The sequence below is a fragment of the Patella vulgata genome, chromosome 2 (assembly GCF_932274485.2).
Source record: "Patella vulgata chromosome 2, xgPatVulg1.2, whole genome shotgun sequence".
Lineage (NCBI taxonomy): Eukaryota > Metazoa > Mollusca > Gastropoda > Patellidae > Patella > Patella vulgata.
Window position 1 is genome coordinate 4,263,021 of NC_065880.2, and position 21,820 is coordinate 4,284,840.

Consider the following 21,820-nt stretch of genomic DNA (forward strand, 5'->3'; position numbering starts at 1 on the left):
ACCAGGAGTAGGGTGGCCTGTCCAACCTTGTGGGTTTTCTCGTGGTCCTCCCGTTTCCTCCCACAACTAAAGACCCCTACACACAAGCGAATTATTGAAATAAAATTGAAACATGTGTTAATCTCGATATGACCTAGTTTGTGTCAAGTGACGTGAACCCCCATTTCTCTCTTTCACACTGCAGGACGGAGGTCCTGACAAGAACAGCTGTCTAGTCGTTTGGATGGGCCAAAAAAAACCGAGGTCTCGTGTACACATTGATGTGCACGTAAAAGGTCCCTTGACAGTTGGAATTCAATATTCGAGTAGGCCATAGTGCCACGTTCCGGGCAAAATTTCCTTGATAGCACACTGTATGGCATATGCCTGTCTTCATTCGCCCAGTTCGGAGCAGAACAGAAGGAAGTTAAACCCCATTTCATCCCCATTTCATTTCTCTCTCTCACACTGCTAAAATGAATTCACAGGAAGGTTAAAGTTATAAATCGAGTGACAAATTTTGTATTTATAGAAGTAATTGTTTATATTATTTTGTTATTTCAGATCAGTATATGTTGTTAATTGTAATTTAATGAAGTATTTATTTAATCTAAGTTTATATTATTTTGTTATTTCAGATCAGTATTTGTTGTTAAATGTAATTTAATGTGGGATCTAGCTCGACTTGAAGCCAGCAATAAACCTCCCATCTCTTTACTCTCTCCGTCTGCCCGACGTCTGCTATTAAAAGCTCTCATAATGGCTGGCTCTGGTTTTAAAGATACCTCAGTTAAAGAAGAATTCTGGAAAATTGTAAGTTGTGGATGTTCTCAATTAAATTCTCTGTTCATCATTTGAAGGGCATTAGGTGGGCTAGTGGGTTAATGCATGGGCATGAAATCACAATGTCTGTCATCGATTCAAGTGGACTGGTTTTGAATAGACCTATAAGAGCATATGCAAACGAATTATTAAAATAAAATTGAACTGTGTGTTAGTCCTAAAATGACCTAGTTTGTGTCACTGTGGCTGATAAACTATTTTTCTCTCTCCTCTCTCATTATTTGAGGAATTTAGGAATCGTTTGCGAGCAACAGTATTATGAAAATTCAAAGTCTAAAAGGAACAATATGATTAAAACACAGATCCTATTTTGTTTCATTTTTTATAGTTCAAAATTTGGTTTACTTGTCTTTACTACACTAGGATCTGGAAGAGTTGTTATAAAAGCTGTGTTCTGGTTAATGTGAGGGATTAGCCAATGAAACAATTTGTGGTGGCAAGTTCTTGCCACGCACCACACGGAACTGTGGATATCCCACTAGAAACATCAATGCTGGTTAGTTAATCAAAAGTCTGATGTCATAGGGTCAAAAGCCGCTTGTATGGCCTCTGATGCTACCTCCCACTACAACCTGTCAGATCTTCATGTAGTGGAGGCCATCGAAATTATTACAAAAAAAAAACGAAACAAAATCTAGATCAGTATTTTAATCAGATTGTAATAAGAATATTTGTCCAAAATTTGTTCAATTACATTTTGTATTTACATAGATATGATGAATTGAAATTTTAACTAAGGTCAAAACAAGCCAGTATATGATTTTTGGTAGCCCTTTTTAGTTTGAGGGGGATCAAGTGGCTAAGTGGGCAAGACGCCGGCTCGCTAGCCTGAAGGTCGGGTGTTCGATCCCTGTATTGGCCGAGGAAGTCCATCCAGATTTTCCAGCGTGGTTTCCCCCCTTGTCAGTAATGCAGGACGGAGGGCCTGACAAGGACAGCTGTCTAGTCGTTTGGATGGGACGAAAAAAACAAGGTCAAGTGTACACATTGGCGTGCACGTAAAAGATCCCTTGGCAGTTGGAATTCGATATAAGAGTAGGCGATAGTGCCACTGCCCGGGAAAAATTTCCCTCATAGCACACTGTATGTCGTATGCCCGTCTTCATTAGCCCGGTTTAGGGGCAGAACAGTAGGACGTTAAACCCCATTTCATTTCATTTCATTTCGTTTTTAGTTTGACATCCACAATTGCTTGTCACGGTCCTGGTTTTAATCTGATTGAATCCAAGCACAGAAATTATCTACCGCTTATAATAAACACCTGTTTTCCAGAGTTCAAGAGAATCCTTCTATCCCTCTATTTTAGCATTCAATGTGTACCCTGTACCTGTACATGGTTGCTAGGGAAAGGAGAATGCCATAGTAACTAAATAAGATGATATCTTTTCAGGCTTGTTTTATAAATTTGTCTGAAATCATTTTATTTTACAAATTTTCCCCAATATTACTCAGAACCACAGTGGTTGAGTGAGTAAGACGCTACTTGGAGATCCCTGGGATTTTCCGACGTGGTTTCACCTTGTCAGTGGTGCAGGACGAATTGTGTCTGACAAGGACAGCTGTCTAGTCATCCGGATGGGATGAAAAATCGAGTGCATGTTCAAGATGCCTTGGTAGTTGAAAATTTGGTTCAAATGTTATCCAAGACGTATGAATGACTATTTACAGATTCTACAGTCCATCCATGACAGATTCTATGGTTTATTATGTCAAGAAAACTTCACGAAGATTTGTCAGTCGACAGAAGTTCGAGAAAGTGTGTGTTGTTTGTTAGAATCTTTATTAGGAATTGCTCAAGGAACGAGGGTGGATAATATGGAACGATTGTTTTTATATCTCAGTCCATTTATGGCCGAAAATGTTAAATTAATAGGTAGGTTCTGTTATATTTATTCTATTTCAGTTGATGGTGATCTGTTCGTCGGTCACAAATCATGTCTACTCAGTATCTGGAGTTAAATGGTCATACTTTGCACTATTTTTCATAAGTTCAAGGAGTGTGGTCGTCTGTCTGACCACCTTGGTTTTCTCCAGCACCTTCCACTACCAATAACCCCTACATGCTAGCGAATTATTGAAATATTTTGTGTCAAGTGGATGTTAAACCCAATTTATCTCTGCTTCCCTTCCTCACTACTACAGTTAAATGATCATACCAAGCACTATTTTTCACTAGATCAAGTAGTAGGGTTGTCTGTCTAACCATGTGAGTTTTCTCTGGGTCCTCAGGTGTCCTCCCCTACTGCTTACATGCAAGCAAATTATTGAAATAGTTTGTGTCGAGTGGATGTTAAACCCCATTTTTCTTCGTCTCCCTTCCTCCCTACTAGATAGTTTCGCTGATTCTATGTCCGTGACAAGGAGTAGTTCTGTCGGTCCTGTACCCTGGTTGCAAGCATATTATTGAAATGAAAAATAAACCATGTTAGTCCCGAAATGACCTAGTTTATATCAAGTGGATATTTAACCCCATCTCTGTGTATTTTCAGATGTATATCACGAATATGAAACTATTGTATCGTTAATATTAGAATTATTGTCTGAAGTTGTTCAACGACATTTATGTTACCTTGGTGAGGTGAGTTATTTTACAATCCCTAGTCAACATCATATCAGTGATTTTAAATCCCTAAGTACGACGCCTGGTGGGAATTCCTTCAGCGAGGACGCCCAATTGTTCCACAGGGGAAGAACGATCCAAGTCACATTTTTGTCTTTTCGTTTAAAAGGCAAAACAGGCCATTTCAGAAGGGCCTTGGTTCGATGTGACTCCGATCATTTTTACCTGAAATTGATTGTTCCACAGAAAGCTTATAAAATTTGCTACCAGATACCAGATGGTGCCATTAACTGGGGTCAGTTGAAAAAGTGACTTTGATCGTTCTTCCCCGGGGGCTGTTCAGTTACCTTTCATCACTGCTGGTGCAGATTCATAAACAAGAGAGGATAATATGATATATTTCTGACCATGAAGAAGATGCAGGCCAAATGTGTTTATTACCCTATAGTTCATTTAACTTATGGTATCAATATACCACCGTTGATTCACCTGCTATTTGCTTGTTTATGAATCTTGAACAAATATTACGTTGAGGCCATAATATTGTTACAGTAATGAGAGGGAAACAAGTAAATGTTGCATATCTAAATAACTAGTTTTCAAGATTTGTTTCGTCGTGGATTTTATAGAATTACTATAGGCCCCACATATATTATATTATCTAAATATATTGTATGATTTCAGACAAATTGCTATAGTTTTAACAACAGTGAGGACCCACATATTATATTATCTAAATATATTGTATGATTTCAGACAAATTCTAAGAAGTTGTATGATATATGTTTATCAGCTATTCAGATGTATTCTAAACATAATACAGGTAAGGCCTTGATTCCGTTGTATTCTAAACACAATACAGGTAAGGTCTTGATTCAGATGTATTCTAAACACAGGTAAGGCCATGATTCGATTGTTTTCTAAACATAATACAGGTATATATGGCCTTGGTTAAAAACAAGGCAGGTTTTCAAGTGTGGACAGTTCCATTAGAAACAAATTATTTTCGGAAAAAATAAAACATTTGATAATGTAATAACGAAATTACTTTGAAGCTGACCTGTAAATAGCTTTAGTTGTACCTGACATGTTGAACTATTGGGGGGATTGGATGGTCTAGTTGTTTAACACAAGCACAGGAAATCATAAGACCCCTTAACGCAAGCATATTATTGAAATAAAATTTAACCATGTTAGTCCTGAAATGACCTAGTTTGTGTTGTACATGTTAAACCCCATTTCTCTCTCAAATCAAATGACCAATATGTGTCGGACGAATGGACATGAATCCAAGCCTGAATATATGCCAAACATTTGTGATTTGATAATAGAGAATGAGCTACAATATCAGTTTTCTCTGAATGGAGTAAAAAATTATTTTGTCATATATTATTTTCCAGGCAAACGAACAATTGATACCAGCGAAGATGAAGAAAATAAATTTCACGATATTTTAATTGTAATGGAACTTTTAACTAATTTATTATCAAAAGATTTTATAGACTTCGGTCCACGTAAGTCTGTTTATTTTTTTATAAATCGAACAAATAGTGAATGTGTCTTCCCTTAAAATATTAGGAGGTGGATGGCCGAATGGTTAGCACGTGCACGTTGTATCATACGGTCTGTCATTCAGTTAACTGGCATGGTTTCGATTCCCCGATTGTATGTGACAAAGAGTAGGGTGGTCTGTCCAACCTTGTGGGTTTTCTACAGGTCCTCCGGATTCCTCCCACTGTTAAAGACCCCTACGTGCAAGCGAATTATTGAAATAAAATTGAACCGTAAGTTAGTCCCGAAATGACCTTTTTTGTGTAAGTGGACGTTAAACCCCATTTCTCTCTCTTATTTCATTTTTCTTGTGGAGGGTTGTGTGGGGTCAGATGGAGGAATGATTTAAAAAAAAAAATAAAATGCTAGGATGCTTGTTTAAATATTTAAGTAGCTATTTATTAATCAAGTTTTAAAAGAAGTAGAGATTATATTTGTTTTTGTTATAAAGTGATTTGATGTATATTCCAGCTGAAGAAACACCTCATACTAATGGTCAGGTTGAAGGGGCGGATGTAGTTATGTATGGTTTAAATATGTTAGTACCGTTAATGTCTGCTGAATTATTAAAGGTAATATATTACTAATCGGACGGACTGTGTATGAGGGTGGGCGGATCAAGTGGTCTAACAGATGGACTTTTGACCATAAGGTCTGTCATTGAGTCAAGTGTCGTGGTTTTGATCCCAAGCTTTTACTTGACCAGGAATAGAGTCGTCTATTGTACTCCTTGGGTTTTCTCTGAGTCTTCTGGTCTCCTCCCACCGCTAAAGACTCCAAATGTCTTGAAATCTTATCTTAAGACAGTTATCTGGCAAACAGAATGACTTGTCTTAGTAATGCCCTCCACTGATTACAAGAAGGTTCTGGGTTCGATACTGGTATTGGCCGAGAAAGTTCCTCAGGAATTTTTCGCATGGTTTCTCATTGCCGCAGGATTGGGAGTGCCTGGCAAGGAACAGTATCGAGTCATTTGCCCATGAAAAATTTCCCTCATAGCATATTATCTGGAGTATGCCTGTGTTCATTAGCCCGGTAGGATGTTAAATTCTATTTCAAAATTTCCCTCATAGCATATTATCTGGAGTATGCCTGTGTTCATTAGCCGGGTAGGAGGTTAAACTGATTGTGCTTGTTCAATTTATTATCTCCCTTTTATTTTCAGTTTCCGTCTCTTTGCTCCCAGTATTTTAAATTATTAACCTTCCTAACAGACATCCATCCAGAAAAATTCACATCTCTACCAGAAAATTTATTTAAAGCTTTAGTAACCTCTGTAGAACATGGTCTGACAGCGTATCCTTTTAATAATTATATCTTTCCGTTTTGGAAGATTCGTCTTCTCTTTTTTAAAACATGCATTATGCATGAGCTAAATCTGCCTATTGCAGGTCTTGCTTTAGGCCTGAAATATTTTTTAAATTATTAATTAGACATTAATTAACTTATCCAGGCCATAATCAAGTGAAAACTTCAAAGGCTAATATCTTCGCTCGCATTAGAGTAATTTGAATGAAATTTTCAAATTATTCATTTTACATTATCTATTTTTGAACTATTATAGCAAGACTGGCTAGCTCTTTATCTAAATCTTACATAATGTATCTTTAAGTTTTATGAAAAGTTAAATGGTTTTCTCTGGGTTGTATTCATGATTGTTTGTTTTCAATTTTGAGTTAAGTCTGTCTCACTACAGGCTTGGGACTGTACAGTGCAGTGGACGCTTACGACGAGCCCCCAGATCCATTTGATATGTACGTTTGTTTGTGATTTCTGCGTATTGTGTCTTGTTCATAGATTTGTTTTGTGTAAATTATGTGTGGTGCAGTCCTCCTGCACTTACTATTAGAAAGTGGGAGCATAACATGTTGACGTTTTGAATTTGGAGCCAGAGTGGCTCAGGGAATGTCGTGTTGGCTCACTAATCAGGAGGGTCATGGTTCAATCCTGGAGTTGGGCGAGACAGTTTGTGTGGATTTACCATCCTGGTTTCCCTTCTTCATTTGTGGAAGACGACATGCTCAGCAAGGAAACAGCAAGTAGTCATCCAGAGTGCCTAGCAAGGAAACAGCAAGTAGTCGTCCAGAATGTCCAGCAAGGAAACAGCATCCTGAAGTCTTCCGGAGTGCTGACCAAGGAAACAGCATACAGTTTTCCAGAGGTCCCGCATGGTGACACATTAAAGATCCCCTGATATAAGAGTAGGCTGTAACAACTTTGTCGGGACAAAATTTCTCCCATACACTGCATGGTGCAAGCTCGTCTTCTTTCGCCTGGTTGGTGCAAACAGGGAAGAGCATTTTCATATTGTGATGTGGATTTTAGCACATAAGTCTTCTTCTTATTATTATTATATCAAAATTAAAATCAAGTTTCAATTATTGTTATATCAAAACCAAGTTTTAGTTTATTTATGTTCTTTGGGGTTGTCAGGAATTACAAATGCGGTTACTAAATTGGAAATGTTGTCTTGTATACTTTTGTGATTTCCTTAACATGTTTGAAGATTTGGTCCCGATATAACCAAGATGTGCCTTGAAATTATTACATCGCTAGCTACCTATGTGTTCGAATCTAATTTAACAGGTTCCGTTTTACATACTACAATGAGTCATTTCTTAAAGGTAAGTCGTTATTTTCATACTCTTAGTCATGGTTCCGTGAATATGGTGCTGCCTTGGTAGCCAGAATTTTGGGTTGAGAAAGTTCAAGGGGATTAAAAGGGAACCCTTGAATTGTTTTCAGGATAAAAATGTTTAGGATAAAACATGAGACTCGGGTTATGCTGGGGAAAGAAAGATTGAAGACAAAAACCTGAGAAAAAGAAAAACCAAGGCTGGTAGGCCAAGGTTTTTCTGTCGAGGGTTTTTTCTGAAGTCTTTCTTTGCTGGCAATGGAGCAATTGAATTGAAATTTTCAATAGTTTCATTTTGTATTATCTATTTTAGAACTATTATAGTTTATCTAAATGTTACATAATGTATCTTTAATTAACAACAACAATATGAAGTAGCCATCAAGGTTAACCCCTTAACTGCATAGTTTTTAAAACGTTAACTACCCCCAATTGCGTAATTAATTTGACGAAAAACGTCATTTTTTGGCCTATTTCTTCCTGAATACAAATTTTAGTGGTCTAATACCATATTAAAACTAACGGTAAATAGAGTTGTCTCCCTTCAATTAGATTTCCTCGACCAGGTGTAATATAACGTCCTACACATGCTGCGATCGTTTTCGAAGAATAGGTTGGGGAAAATACCTCCAGGGCGTTATATTACGTCCTACAAACGATGAGTGGCAGTTGTCCAGGACGTTATATAACGCCCTACGCAGTTAACTGGTTAATCATTTAATCAGTTAACTCATCCAGCCTAATTAGTAATAGTTATATACTCTCAGTAGTCAATATCTGTGAACTCTTGTTCATTTTTCATATGATTCGCTATATTTTGATGTCAGTTCTTGATGGTTAGCTTAGGCTCGTTGTATCATAAGGTCTGTAATTGAGTCGACTTGCGTGTTTTCTATTTCTGGGTTGTACGTGAGAAGGAGTAGGGTCGCCTGTCCAACCTCTTGGGTTTTCTCTTGGTTTCCCCCACTGCTATTGACCCCTACGCACAAGCGAATTACTGAAATAAAATTGAACCATAGAGAAATTTGAATGAAGTTTTCAAATTATTCATTTTACATTATCTATTTTTGAAGTATTATAGCAAGAATGGCTAGCTCTTTATCTAAATCTTACATTATGTATCTTTAAGATGCCAATTACCTCCCTTGTTTAAAATGACCCAGTTCTGCATTCAATGTGTACCCTGTACCTGTACATGGTTGCTAGGGAAAGGAGAATGCCATAGTAACCAAATAATATGAAATATTTTAAACATATTTGTAAAATATGTTTAATATCATTTTATTTAACAAATTTTTATAAATACCCCAAGAAAGTTGTAATTAACTTAAATCACAGATGTAGAGCCTCTGATTTATCACCAGGCAAGTGAAAGCCTTTAGTCGTTTGATTGGTACCTCGAAACCAAAACCGAGATCAAATTGCATTAACTCAGGCAAGGATCTTGTTTTAAAAATGATATATGTAACAAAAATATCTTGGGGTTTCTACTGCCGCTGAAACAATATATTTGTGTTTTGTGTTTTCATATGTTATTATAAAAAAGTTATATTTTTCAGCTTGTATTTCATATGTTATTATTCGAAAGTTTTGATATTTTTCAGCTGGTATTCATATGTTATTATTAAAGAGTTTTGATATTTTTCAACTCGTGTTTCCTATGTTATTATAAGAAAGTTATGATATTTTTCAGCTTGTATTTCATATGTTATTATTAGAGAGTTTTGATATTTTTCAGCTTGTATTTCATATGTTATTATTAGAAAGTTTTGATATGGATCTGATAGAAACAGCCAGCACAGCATTGTTCTGTTTAATATGCTGTCATCAGGTAATTTTAATATATTCTTTTATTGGTGCTATTTCAATTCCTTGTGGGTTTTCTCTGGGTCGTCTAGTTTCCTCCCACTGCTAAAGACCCCTTCATCTGAGCAAATTATTGAAATAAAACTGAACCATATGTTAGTACCGAAATGACCTAGTTGTCTTGAGTGGACATTAAATTCCACTTCTCCCTCTCGTTCTATTATTGGTGCTACCTTGGACAAACAGTGCTGACACTGTTGAGATTGAAAACCTACGACAACACTGAATTACAGCAAGGGAGAGTGAGCGCTCTGTTGGTACCCCCAGTTGTACGTGACAAGGAGTAGGGTCGCCTGTCCAACCTCGTGGGTTTTCTCCGGGTCCTCCGGTTTCCTCCGACTGCTTAAGACCCCTACGCGCAAGCGAATTATTGAAATAAAATTAAACCATATGTTAGTCCCGAAATGACCTAGTTTGTGTCGAGTGGACGTTAAACCCCATTTCTCTATCTCTCTCTCTGTTGGTACCCAAATCAATATCCTGTGTGATAAACCTTTGACATGTGGAATTAGATAAAGGGTAGGTAGAGACAAGTCAAATTTCCCTCGTAGCACACTGTATGGTGTATGCCCGTTTTCATTAGCCCAGTTCAGAGCAGAACAGTAAGACGTTAAACCCCATTTCATTTAATTTCTTTGGAGTGTGAGGTCCCAACAGAAATATCTTGTATAGTGTTGTATTGGGATCAATACCTTGATATGCCTTCTATATATCTGCACATGGATGGACGGTCATATTCGTATCTCAAACCCCCCTATATATCAAAAACAAGACATTCTCGTGGTACGACCACACTTCGAAGTATGCGTAGTCTTTTTATTAACTACAATATATATTACAGAGAAGAGTGGGCAGATAACTCCCATCTCACGTGACTCATATTACAATAATGATCATCATGACCTCTAGAAAAGGATCATTACGACATCCCCCTTTCTCCCAAAAAGATGAAACTGGAGTATTACAACATATTGACTTATAAAAAAGTATCTATATGACAATAGAAGATAAATCAATATGTTTTATAATTTACAGGATCATTATCGTGAATTAGTCAACCAGTTATTACAGAGTCAGATAGAAGAACAGTATAAACAGCGCCTCCTAGTGGCCTTTAATAATCTCACGCCACCGACACTAACCATGACCATCAATAGACAGAGTAAAATCGCATTTATGCAAAACTTTGATCAGTTTCTGGTGAATGTTCGTGGTTTTCTGTGCATTAAATAGGTTATTTAGATTCTCCCGACTTGGATTAGAAGCTGTGTTCATGTGAATTAAATAGGTTGTTTAGATTCCCTGGACTTGGATCAGAAGCTGTGTTCATGTGTATTGAATAGGTTGTTTAAAGTTGTATACCATACTTCGATCTGGTTCTGGTGAATGTTCGCGGCTTCGTATGTATTAAAGTTGTGTATCAAAACTGTAACTTTGATAGTTACAGGTCGCTTAAAGGGATATTTAACAACTTTAATTGTTCACAGAGTGTTTAAAGCTGTTTCCCTAACTTTTACTTGAATTGTTTACAGATTGGTTAAAGCTGTATACCCAAATGTTCACCTGCATTGTTCAGTGTTTAAAGCTGTAATCCCAAACTTTGACTTGGATTGTTCAGTGTTAAAGCTGTATTCCCAAACTTTGACTTGGATTGTTCAATGTTTAAAGCTGTATTCCCAAACTTTGACTTGGATTGTTCAATGTTTAAAGCTGTATTCCCAAACTTTGATTTAAGATTGTTCAGAGAGTGTTTAAAGCTGTATTCTCACCAGATAGAAGCTAGTCAATGTTGTGGATTTGTTGGACATTCTGCATGACTTTTTGTGTGTGTATTAATTGACTTACAACTAAATTCCAAAACTTTTTCCTCTAATTTGGTCTGGGGGCTTTATTCACAAATAGTTTAACTAAAGTATATTATGTATGGTGTCTTTTCATTGGTTGATTGTTTGCTCTTGACCAATCAAAAACAGTATCCTTGAAATATATTGGTTTTAGTTTTATTGAATAAAGCCCTTTGTCACATCGCAAGGAAAGTGGTGGTAAAAATATTACATGTTCTGCTTAAGGCTTTATTCCCAAATGGCATCTTAAAGTTGTATTCCCTCTAATTTTATCAAGTTAAATTGAGGGAAAATATTTTATTTATAATGCTTAGCTTACATGTGTGGACAAATTTCAAATCCGTTAAAGATATTTGAGTCATTGTCTTAAATATTGAAGCTAATGCCGGAGTATTTAAAGTGTCTTGTCGACAGTAAATGATTCGGATATAACAACATGTTCTATATTCTCAGGCAATATCTAACTTAATTGACAGGGTTAGTGATTCCCCAGTTGTACGTGACAAGGAATAGGGTTGCCTATCCAACCATGTGGGTTTTCTCCCACTGCTAAAGACCCTTACGCGTTAGCGAATTATTGAAATAAGATTGAACCATATGTTAGTCCCGAAATAACCTAGTTTGTGTCGAGTGGACGTTAAACCCCATTTCCCTCTCTCTCTCTCTCTGCCGGGGGTTGGGTGGCTGAATGGTTTAATGCTGTAGATCATAAAGTCTGTGGCATGGTTTCGATTTGCCGCTTGACAAGGACTAGGTTGTTTGTCCAACCTTGTAGGTTTTCTCCATGACATGTATATATAGTAATACAAGATTCGTATCTCCACCAGTTATAGCAATATTGTGATAGGAGCAACCATGGTCTTCATTATTTACACAATCTAATTAAAACACAGATCCTATTTCATTTTACTTGTCTTTACTACACCAGGATCTGGAAGAGTTGTTATATAACCTGTTTTCTGGATGATTTGGGGGATTAGCCAATGAAACCGTCTGTTATGGCGAGTTTCTGGCGTGTGGTGTACGGAACTGTGGGTAATCCACTAGAAACATCAATGCAGATTGGTTAATCAAATGTCTGAGGTCATAGGGTCAAAAGCCATCCTGACCTCTGATGCTATCTCCAAAATCAACTGGTCAGATCTTCTTGTAGTGTAGGTCATCGAAAGTATAAAAACATGAAATGAAATATAGATCTGTATTTTAATCTGATTGTTATTTGCACTGCACAATCTGGAGCACTCGGCAATCCTCAACAGATTCCAGTACCCTACATCAGCCTCGGCTGTATGAGAAGTCCGCCATTGAAACTACTTTCAAGTTCCCGGATTACCAACGGCGTTGCCCATGACGACGCCTTTGAGAACTATTTTATCATACAAAGACTTCAAAGTCTGAAGCTGTTTTTCTTTCAAGTTTATCCGATTTTCTTTAGACAATGACAAGTTTGCACTGAAAATTTTACACACTCTGACGCAATTGTGAGAACTTCTTTCTTAACGTGGCAAATTTTCCTAATAAGTAAACAGATGCCGCATCACAATTTTATAGGTGTAGGTACATATCACTTACCGTCATACAGCCGAGGCTAGATGTAGGGTACTGGAATCTGCCGAGGTTTGCTGAGTGAATCTGGAGAAAAATAAGTGTGAAAATTGTTCGCCTAGATGCATTAGCCAAATTTTTCTATAACAAATTTACGTTTATTTGCACTCAAGAACTGCTTATCTACCAATGCAATTTAGTCTCCAGAAAAGAAAAAAAAATCAAAATCTGCAATTTTAATTTTAGCCAAATTTTTTTTTACAATTCACTTGCACTCCATGATAACTCTTGCACTAGTCTCGGTCACCCAGAACCTCCTAGACTTCGATGTACGGAGAGTCTGGGACCGTTGTCAATATCTTTCTGGATGATAGAGACTACTCTTGCACCAATTTAGCCATTAAAAATTTAAAAGTTGAAATTGGTGAATTGGTTTTATGAAACAGATAATTTGCAAAAATAATTTGATTTGTCATAGGCAATTTTGAAGTCACTGTATAAATTTATTTGAACTAAGTCACATCACCTTTTATTTGCACCTTACCTAGAAAATGAAAATATTTTAGATGGCTTAGATAAAGCTGTACAACACTGTAAATAAGAACACTGGCACCAGATAAAACCGGGTATATTTTCACATATATATATATTTATATGTTTTGATAAGTATAGGATATATTAGTCTTAGTACACCGGATAGAACAATTAACTCTAGCACATACTTATAGAAAAACAGGGGGGTTGGATGGCTGAATGGTTAGCGTGCGCGGGTTGTATCATACAGTCTGTCATTGAGTCGACTGGCGTGGTTTCAAATCCCGGGTTGTACGTGGCAAGGAGTTGGGTCGCCTGTCCAACCTCGTGGGTTTTCTCCTGGTCCTCCGGTTTCCTCCCACTGCTAAAGACCCCTAAGCGCAAGCGAATTATGTAAATAAAATTAAACCATATGTTAGTCCCGAAATGACCTAGTTTGTGTCGAGTGGACGTTAAACCCCATTTCTCTCTCTCTCCCTCAACCTTTTTTTTTGCCAACGGAACACCTTGGAACACAATGAAAAAATAACGGCACACCTGGCTAAATATATATTTGAGAAATATCTGAATTTTGCAAAATAAAAACATGTTAAGTTAGACGGCATACAACCGTTGAGTGGACGTTAAACCCATCTTAAAACACTATGATATTATGTAGTATTCATTTATAGTTGGCCATTGCAATAAAACCCCAATATATTGATTGTGAAACATACCTACACTGTTATAAATTTAGGGACCCTCGGATGATAGGGCCTACAGTTCTTCAATAAGCATGTGTTGTAGTTAATTGATAAGATTGATAAGTGATATATGCAGGACACATTTCTTACAGAATACGGTAAACGTCGCTCAGTAATAAATAGTAATTGTCCAATGGGTGCGAATTTGAAAAATATTTAAGACGTTTTTATCAAACATTGATTAGTTAAAGTGATTTGCATTCAATCAAATTTTCACCTTTAACGTCCATCTAATTCAAATGAATTACCTTAATTAAAGAATTTATCGACACCGATTTTCAGAGCTATTACCACAAATCGCCAAATACCTCTAGATGCGTTTTGATAGGGTGATTACATGGTTTTTTTTTCCAACTATGTCCAGCATTTAACGAACTCGCCAAAGTACTTTGAAATCGACTATACCAGTGATTCTCAACTAGTGTGCCACGGCACACAGTTGTGCCGCGAGATCTTCCTAAGTGTGCCGTGAAATTTGAAAATGCGAAAAATCACGTGATCCTTATTGAGTATTCACTGATGTTTTCTGGTAAGTTCATAGCTGTGTTTTTGTTTATTTAGTTTGAGTCATTCTATGTGTCTATGACTAGTCTTTGTCAATGTTTTGCATGTCGTCTATGACTTGATATGTTTTTATTTTGCAAAATTCAAATATTTTTCATATATATTTAGCCAGGTGTTCCGCTATTTTTTCATGTGATCTAAGGTGTGCCGTGGGCAAGAAAAGGTTGAGAACCACTGGACTATACTGTCACATGACATCTCCACTAAATTCAAATCGATTTGGCAAGCCGATAAAAAAATCTTTAGGAATTGAACAGAAAAATACGGCCTTTAAAAAAAGTAACTGTAGTTCATAAAATTGTGTCCTGTGTAGGCCACGCCCAAAAATAAACAAAAGGTAATTTAAAATACAGAAAAATAATTTGAAAGAACTTTTATTATTTTTGAAAGGTTCAGCTCATAACTTAAGGATACAAGAAAACTCGTGTTTTGAGATCTGTTTGGTGAAATGAGTCACTACTCATTTATGCCAAAAGATTGATTTTGGAATTAGTTTGTGAAGCAAGTACCAACAAGATTACAAATTTGTCATTCTAGTAGTTTGTGAAGCAAGTACCAACAAGATTACAAATTTGTCATTCTCGTTCGCACTATCCCAACAGTTCTCTGCTCGAGGGAATTTTACAGACTTTAAAATCAAGGTAACAGTCATGATATTTCAAGATATAGATAAAGAGCTAGCCGTTCTTGCAATATCAGTTCAAAAGGAATATATTGAACATTTCATTTAAATTACTTCATTCTGAGCCAGGTTATGACTCTAACGAATTCCGTAGTCTCGATGTTCATTGCTACCGTTTTTGCATGATAAACAAAGTCTCGATTATCTAGTTTTAATTATATTATTAAATGACAGCCTTATTTTAATTCGGTCAAAATCGGCGCCATCGGATGCTTTAGCGAGTTGATTATAGGTTGTTATGTGAATTAATATCTAATTAATAATTTCTATAACATTTGAGGACAACAGAAAAATCTGCATTTGGCAGATTTAGCTCTTACATAATGCATCTATAATCTCGACCTATTGTAACTCTATATACACCATTTTGTTCAGACCGTTGTAACTTAATGGTAGAGACAGGTTGAGCTGGAGCGAACGAGGGCAAAAACATTTCTGAAATGTTTTTGGTATTTTTAAGGACACAGTTTGATTACACCACATGTATATATAGCGCACGAGCGAATTCAGTCTGATTAAAACACAGATCCTATTTCGTTTCGTTTTTTTTAGTTCAAAATTTCGTTTTACTTGGCTTTACTACACTGGGATCTGGAAGACTTGTTATATAACATGCGTTCTGTGAGGAATTAGCCAATGAAACAGTCTGTTAGGGTGAGTTCTTGGCGTTCTGTGCACGGAACTGTTGGTAAACCACTAGTAAACGTCAACGCTGAATGATTAATCAATGCCTGACGTCATGGCCAAAAGCCGGTCGTATGACACGACCTTCCACTACAACCGATCAGATCTTCATGTAGTGTAGGTCATCATGTAGTGTAGGTCATCGAAAGTATAAAAAACGAAACGAAATATAGATCTGTATTTGAATTAGATTGATGTGTATATAGAGCACAAGAAAATAGAGATTAAAGAGTTGTGGGGTTATTTTTAAGATATATTTTATGACAAACTTTATTATTTTGTATTATAAATAAATTGTAAATTATTTTTTTCCAAAGACCCGGATTAACAACTGCCTTGGTATGGGTTGTAATGCTATTTCATGCTTACGTCACCTCTGGTAAAAAGAGACTACCATTAAAGGGCCAATCTCGATTATATTTTGAAGAATAAAACTGCTTAATTTTCTATTCAACGCCCTTAAAATCCCCTACCTTAGATCCGGGCAACTAACTCAATACCTGATGCGTTTTCAAACAACTAAAACCCGCCAGTCTTCATCTGGAAATGGCGACCGCTGTCCCAAGCTCTTAAAGAAACGGCAATAGATTATCAGGACTCCCAGCGAAAAAATTGACAGGAAATCTGAAAAGGATTACGTGTCCGGATAAGCGGTTTTGACGTTCACGTCCAAACGGCTCAATATTTTGAGCTGAAATGTTTATACACGGTAAATACACCATCCCTCTATATTTTGACGCTTAAATTTCATACGTACACAGACTTTTATTCCTGAGACTTTGTTAAAATCCGGATGGTCCCTTTAAACCAAATCACATCATTTGTATTGAGCTAGCTTTTTTGACCAGAATGGCAGTCGTTTGGCTAGATCCAGTTATAAAGGTCGCCTTTAGATTTGGTCAAGGTTGCCTATATGTAAATAGGGTTTGGGCACGTGCTTGTTGACGGGGATGTGGGATAGGGCTTGGTATAGGATTAGGGTTAGCACAAGCCTTGTGTCCATCTCATGACCTTTGACCAAATCTGCAGATGGTCTTAATAATTAAATCTAACAGCAATCGTTCGTTTAAAGCAATCGTATTAAAATACGTATCATTTTGTTTCTGGATATGCGGTGGCTCATATCCAGGCGTTAGTCGAGAAGATTCTTCAGGATTTACCCAGTCTGGTCAGCCTTGTCATTGAAGCGTGACCAGACGGCCTGACAAGAAAAAAAAATCGGCATGTGCTTTGGACAGGGCGAAAACCGACACCCATCCGTAATACCATTGACTGTTGCAAGTTCGAGTCTTCAGTGTCCATTCATGTCAATTTCAATAGACGTACCAGATGTACATTTCAATTCACTAATATTTCTGTTAGTATTTCTTTATAATTGTCTCCCCTATTTACAAACGCTAAAAGCTCTAGTCCCGATTAATAAGTGTCACCACTGGGACCGTACCCATGTTTATGGTTACTAAGACTTGGCTCAAAAATTCAGGGTCTGTCTGTTGGAAAATGGAGTACAATGTTTCGGGTTTGCGATTTTGTCTCGGTGAAGTAAAGTCGGCCCGGTAACAGCAAGGGTAGGACGTTGGCGCGCTAACCTGGCATTCGGTGTTCGATGCCTGCATTGGCCAAGAAAGGTCTTAATGATTTCCAGGCATGGTTCCTCCTTCTCAGTGGTACAGGGCCGAGAACGTATAGTCGTTCGGATGGGATGCCAAACAGAGGTCTTATGTGTACGTTAATCATCTCCTGACAGTTGGAATTTGATGTAAGTGTAGGTCGCAGCGCCCCTGCTCAGGTTAAATTTCCCTCATAGTACACTGCATGGCGTATGCCCATTTTCGTTAGCCCAGTCGGAGCAGAACAGTAGGACGTTACATTTTTAATCAGGTGACGTCCGCAACGGTAAACACGGGTATTGTGGGATCCCTATTCTAACCCTAAACCTCGCTGTAGGGTTAATATCCACCCGTGTCCAGTTAACAATTCATATATAATCGTATAAATAACAATCACAAATAACCTGGTATTTTTTCTGGTATTTTGTCGACAGTTAAAACATTTATATTTTGTATTATTATAAATGCTGTATTTAGTACACTTGTTATCAGGGGCGGATCCAGGAACTTTTGTAGGAGGGCAAATGTATTTGCCCGGTACCCCTGAGACAATGTATTTTTGGGAGGGGTGTCTCGCTCTATCCCCCACTCCCCCCGCGTACACACCTTGAAAATTTTGGCGTATATACATACCCCCCCCCCCCCCGATCCGCCCCGTGTATGTTCAAACACCCTACAGTTAAAACATTTATATTTTGTATGAATGAATGCTATAAATGCTGTATTTATTAGACTTGCATGTTTAATTAAAGGAGAAGACATTCCTACAGCTAGATGGTGCTTATTATAGATACTGTTATAATAAATATTATAAAATTCACTGTTTGTCATTCATAGGCAATCCACAGGGGCTTGGTGAATAAGACGCTGGCTTCACGAGGTCCCATATGTTCGATTCATTGGGATTTCCGGCGTGGGTTTCCTTGTCAGTAGTGCAGGATGGGAGGGCCTGACAGCAAGGGACAATGTATAGTTGTTCGGATGGGACAAAAAAAACAAACAAATTCGGCGATTTCCCCCAAATTATTCTATAATATATCCCCTTGCTCACGCCAGAATACCGTGAACGCTCAAGCAGCATGTTGCATCATCCGATCAAATTACAACAATTTCTGATAATTGCTTCTAGAGTTATCGCCCTTGATTCTACGGGGTGCATAGTTCGTTGTCATTTTACTCCAACTCGGCAATTTCCCCCAAAACATTCTAGAGTTATTACTCTTGCTCACGCCATAAACTCATGAACATTCTAACAGCATGTAGCATCATCTGAACAAATTATAACAATTTCTGATAATTGCTTCTCGAGTTATCACCCTTGATGTTGTGGAATCTGCCAGTGCCTACCAACCCGTCTTTAAAAATAAAATTGGTGGATCAATTCTGAAATCCCCCCCCCCCTCAATTATCTTCCCAAACAGTTTTTCTGTAATTTCGACGTGACGTGATTCTGGGTCGAAGCCCATTTTAAAATGAACAGAACTTTCGCATAGCAGTTGGGTTTAATCAGAGCCAACTATGTGGTTAGGCTTTCACCCTTGAAGGTGAATTGGTTTATTATGTGTTAAGCTATGTGCTGTAGAGTTTGGATCAGTGTAATTGGAAGTTATAGGCCAGTAACGTTTTTTGTAGTCAAAACATGCTCAAAGTAAGACCTCAGAACGATCCACTACCGAGGCTGGAGCAAGACGGATGACATCAGTACATCATTTTACATCGACGGTGATATTTCAATTTATATTGACTGAGGATTTTTTATTTTATATTGACAATCGTTCATTTTATATTGACGACCTTTTGACAATCTTTCAGTTTATATTGACGATCGTTCATTTTATATTGACGATCGTTCATTTTATATTGACGATCTTTTGACAATCTTTCAGTTTATATTGACCATCATTTCCCGATCTTTCAGTTTATATTGACGATCGTTCATTTAGCACGTAAACTGAGATGTGATCAGCTCTTCTGTTCTGGTTATGTTGGCGTTGGCAAGAAGTTATCCATTTTGGAACTATTTGTTTACAGGCGTCGCGGAATTTCTTGATGCGTAGGGCGTAAATAATCGGATTTAGGGCACAATTGATGTAGCCGAGAAATAGTAATGACGTCATAGCCAATGGATGCGAGCTATTGGTTAAACTCTTAGATAAACACATTGAAATAAATGGCGTCCAGCACCCAACTAATATAACGAACAAGATAAAGATTGTTTTAAAAGCCCGCGTCTTGAAACTCATGTCTACGGTTATGCTTCGCCTCATCACTGGTAGACAACGACTACTACTCTCGGTCACACTGACGGAAGGTCTATGATATGTCATTACGCTCGAACGTCTGGATGATGGGCAACTGCAGATATTTTGAAAATTGTCCGTATCCGTGTAGTCGTTAGAGCTGCGATACGTGATGATAGTCGGGGGGGCCGGGTGATGGTGAACCTTAATTCCATTTTTGCGCACTATCTGTATGATAAACACAAATGCGCAGAACATTAACGCAACTGGCAAGAAGAAGGAGATGATCGTATACAAGAATACGTAAAGTATATCGGGAAACGTTTCCTTCGTAGACAACAAACACAGCGTCTGCCCTTTAACGAAACTATAATTCGTCCAACCAAAAACAGGTGGCAAGGTCAAGGCCGCACCAGAACACCATATAATGACGAGTACAACGCGCGCTCGCGGAAGGTTAAGTTTTTCACGCCTTTGTGATATGATGAGATAACGATCTGCACTGATGGCCAGTAAAACGAACACCCCCACGCTCAAGAAGAACGCTTGTAGGAATCCAACAAGACGACACACTATGACGTTCATCACCCAAGTTTCCGTTATTAAAGTGACGAAAGAGAACGGCATAACCAAAGCCGATAATAAAATGTCAGCCAGGGCTATATGTGCTAATAGCAAGTTAATGGCCGATCGCATGGACGGCTTCCGGTACACTAAATAACACACCACAAAATTACCACATATACTTATCACCATGGTGACTAGGAGCACCATCCCAGTTAATACACGAGCTGCAAGTGGGATAGTTTCAGTCGTTATTGCGCTCTCTGTATCAGACCCGTTCACCATTTAAATTCACTTCCGGTTTCTTCAAACTTCCTCAGATATGATCACCATCTGAATTCACTTCTTCAAATTCCGGCAGACACACTCCCCATTTAAAATCAGAAAACGAAATCGCCAATACTAAAAGAAACGCGGCCATATTTTGTTTTTAAGAAGTTCGGACATCGTGGGGATGTATCGGAAACGTTGAAGATTATTAGTATGGTTGTGTCCTTTATAACACTTTTCAATTAAATATCACGAAAAGCAAACGAGGGCATATTTCCGGTTCTTAAGAAGTTCGGATAACTTCGGAATGTCAAGGAAGTTCTTGAATAGGATGATCCGGTCCTTTAAAACATTTCAATTTAAAATTAGTCATGGTCCTGTGATTTATCAGTTGCCTTAGAAACTACATATGGCTGTTTAGTTCGTCATCAAGACGTTATGGTGTCTGAGCATGGATATTTGCAATTTAAAAACATTTCCAATTCAAATAGATATAAGTCCATGACCACCACTCATTCAATACTATGCTCCTGAAATGGACGAAAATGAATTATAAAAAAATTATTTTATAATCAGATAATCTAGAGCAGGTGTGTCACACTCATTTCGGGGGTGGGGGTGGATTCCAGAATGGTTAGCACGTGCGCGTTATATCATAAGGCCTGTCATTGAGTCGACTGGCGTGGTTTCGAATCCCCCGGTTGTATGTGACAAGGAGTAGGGTCGTCTGTTCAACCTCGTTTGTTTTCACCAGGTCCTCCGGTTTCCTCCCACTGCTAAAGACCCCTATGCGCAAGCGAATTATTGAAATAAAATTGAACCATATGTTAGTCCGGAGTAGACGTTACCCCCCCCCCCCCTCTCTCTCTCTCTCTCTCTCTCTCTCAAACTCATCATGGTTCAGGGGCCGCATGAACTAAAATTGTACATCAAGTAAGCCGAAGATATACAAAAAATATCAAGATAAGCCGAACATCAAGATAAAGACAAAGGTATTCTAAAAACAAAAACAAACGTCCTTGACACATGTATTTTTTTTAGACTGGTTTCCAAATTGTCAAGATATTATATTGGACACAGCGTTCTCTTATTACATACAACTTAGA

The 21,820-nt window shown here is 37.7% G+C and overlaps 2 protein-coding genes across 2 annotated transcripts; one reads left to right on the plus strand and one right to left on the minus strand.

Moving 5' to 3' along the window:
- The first annotated feature begins 4,296 nt into the window (after positions 1-4,296).
- Positions 4,297-18,460, plus strand: LOC126811039 (exportin-4). Its single transcript, XM_050536517.2, has 7 exons — positions 4,297-4,317; positions 4,783-4,896; positions 5,405-5,505; positions 6,099-6,229; positions 7,440-7,557; positions 9,307-9,399; positions 10,470-18,460. The coding sequence occupies exons 2-7, from the start codon at positions 4,845-4,847 to the stop codon at positions 10,665-10,667; spliced, it is 693 nt and encodes a 230-aa protein (XP_050392474.1). The 5' UTR covers positions 4,297-4,317; positions 4,783-4,844; the 3' UTR covers positions 10,668-18,460.
- Positions 18,461-19,544: 1,084 nt separating this feature from the next.
- On the minus strand, positions 19,545-20,793 carry LOC126811032 (probable G-protein coupled receptor 45). Its single transcript, XM_050536506.2, has one exon. The coding sequence runs from the start codon at positions 20,727-20,729 to the stop codon at positions 19,560-19,562; it is 1,170 nt and encodes a 389-aa protein (XP_050392463.2). The 5' UTR covers positions 20,730-20,793; the 3' UTR covers positions 19,545-19,559.
- Between the last annotated feature and the right edge of the window lie 1,027 nt (positions 20,794-21,820).

What these genes read in the sequence shown, in the direction of transcription:
- LOC126811039 (XM_050536517.2), top strand. Translation starts at nt 4,845, where the DNA reads ATGGAACTTTTAACTAATTTATTATCAAAAGATTTTATAGACTTCGGT. An exon ending in TTTTATAGACTTCGGTCCAC is followed by an intron (nt 4,897 to 5,404) that starts GTAAGTCTGTTT and finishes TGTATATTCCAG; the next exon opens with CTGAAGAAACACCTCATACT. An exon ending in TGTCTGCTGAATTATTAAAG is followed by an intron (nt 5,506 to 6,098) that starts GTAATATATTAC and finishes TTTTATTTTCAG; the next exon opens with TTTCCGTCTCTTTGCTCCCA.
- LOC126811032 (XM_050536506.2), bottom strand. Translation starts at nt 20,729, where the DNA reads ATGGTGAACGGGTCTGATACAGAGAGCGCAATAACGACTGAAACTATC.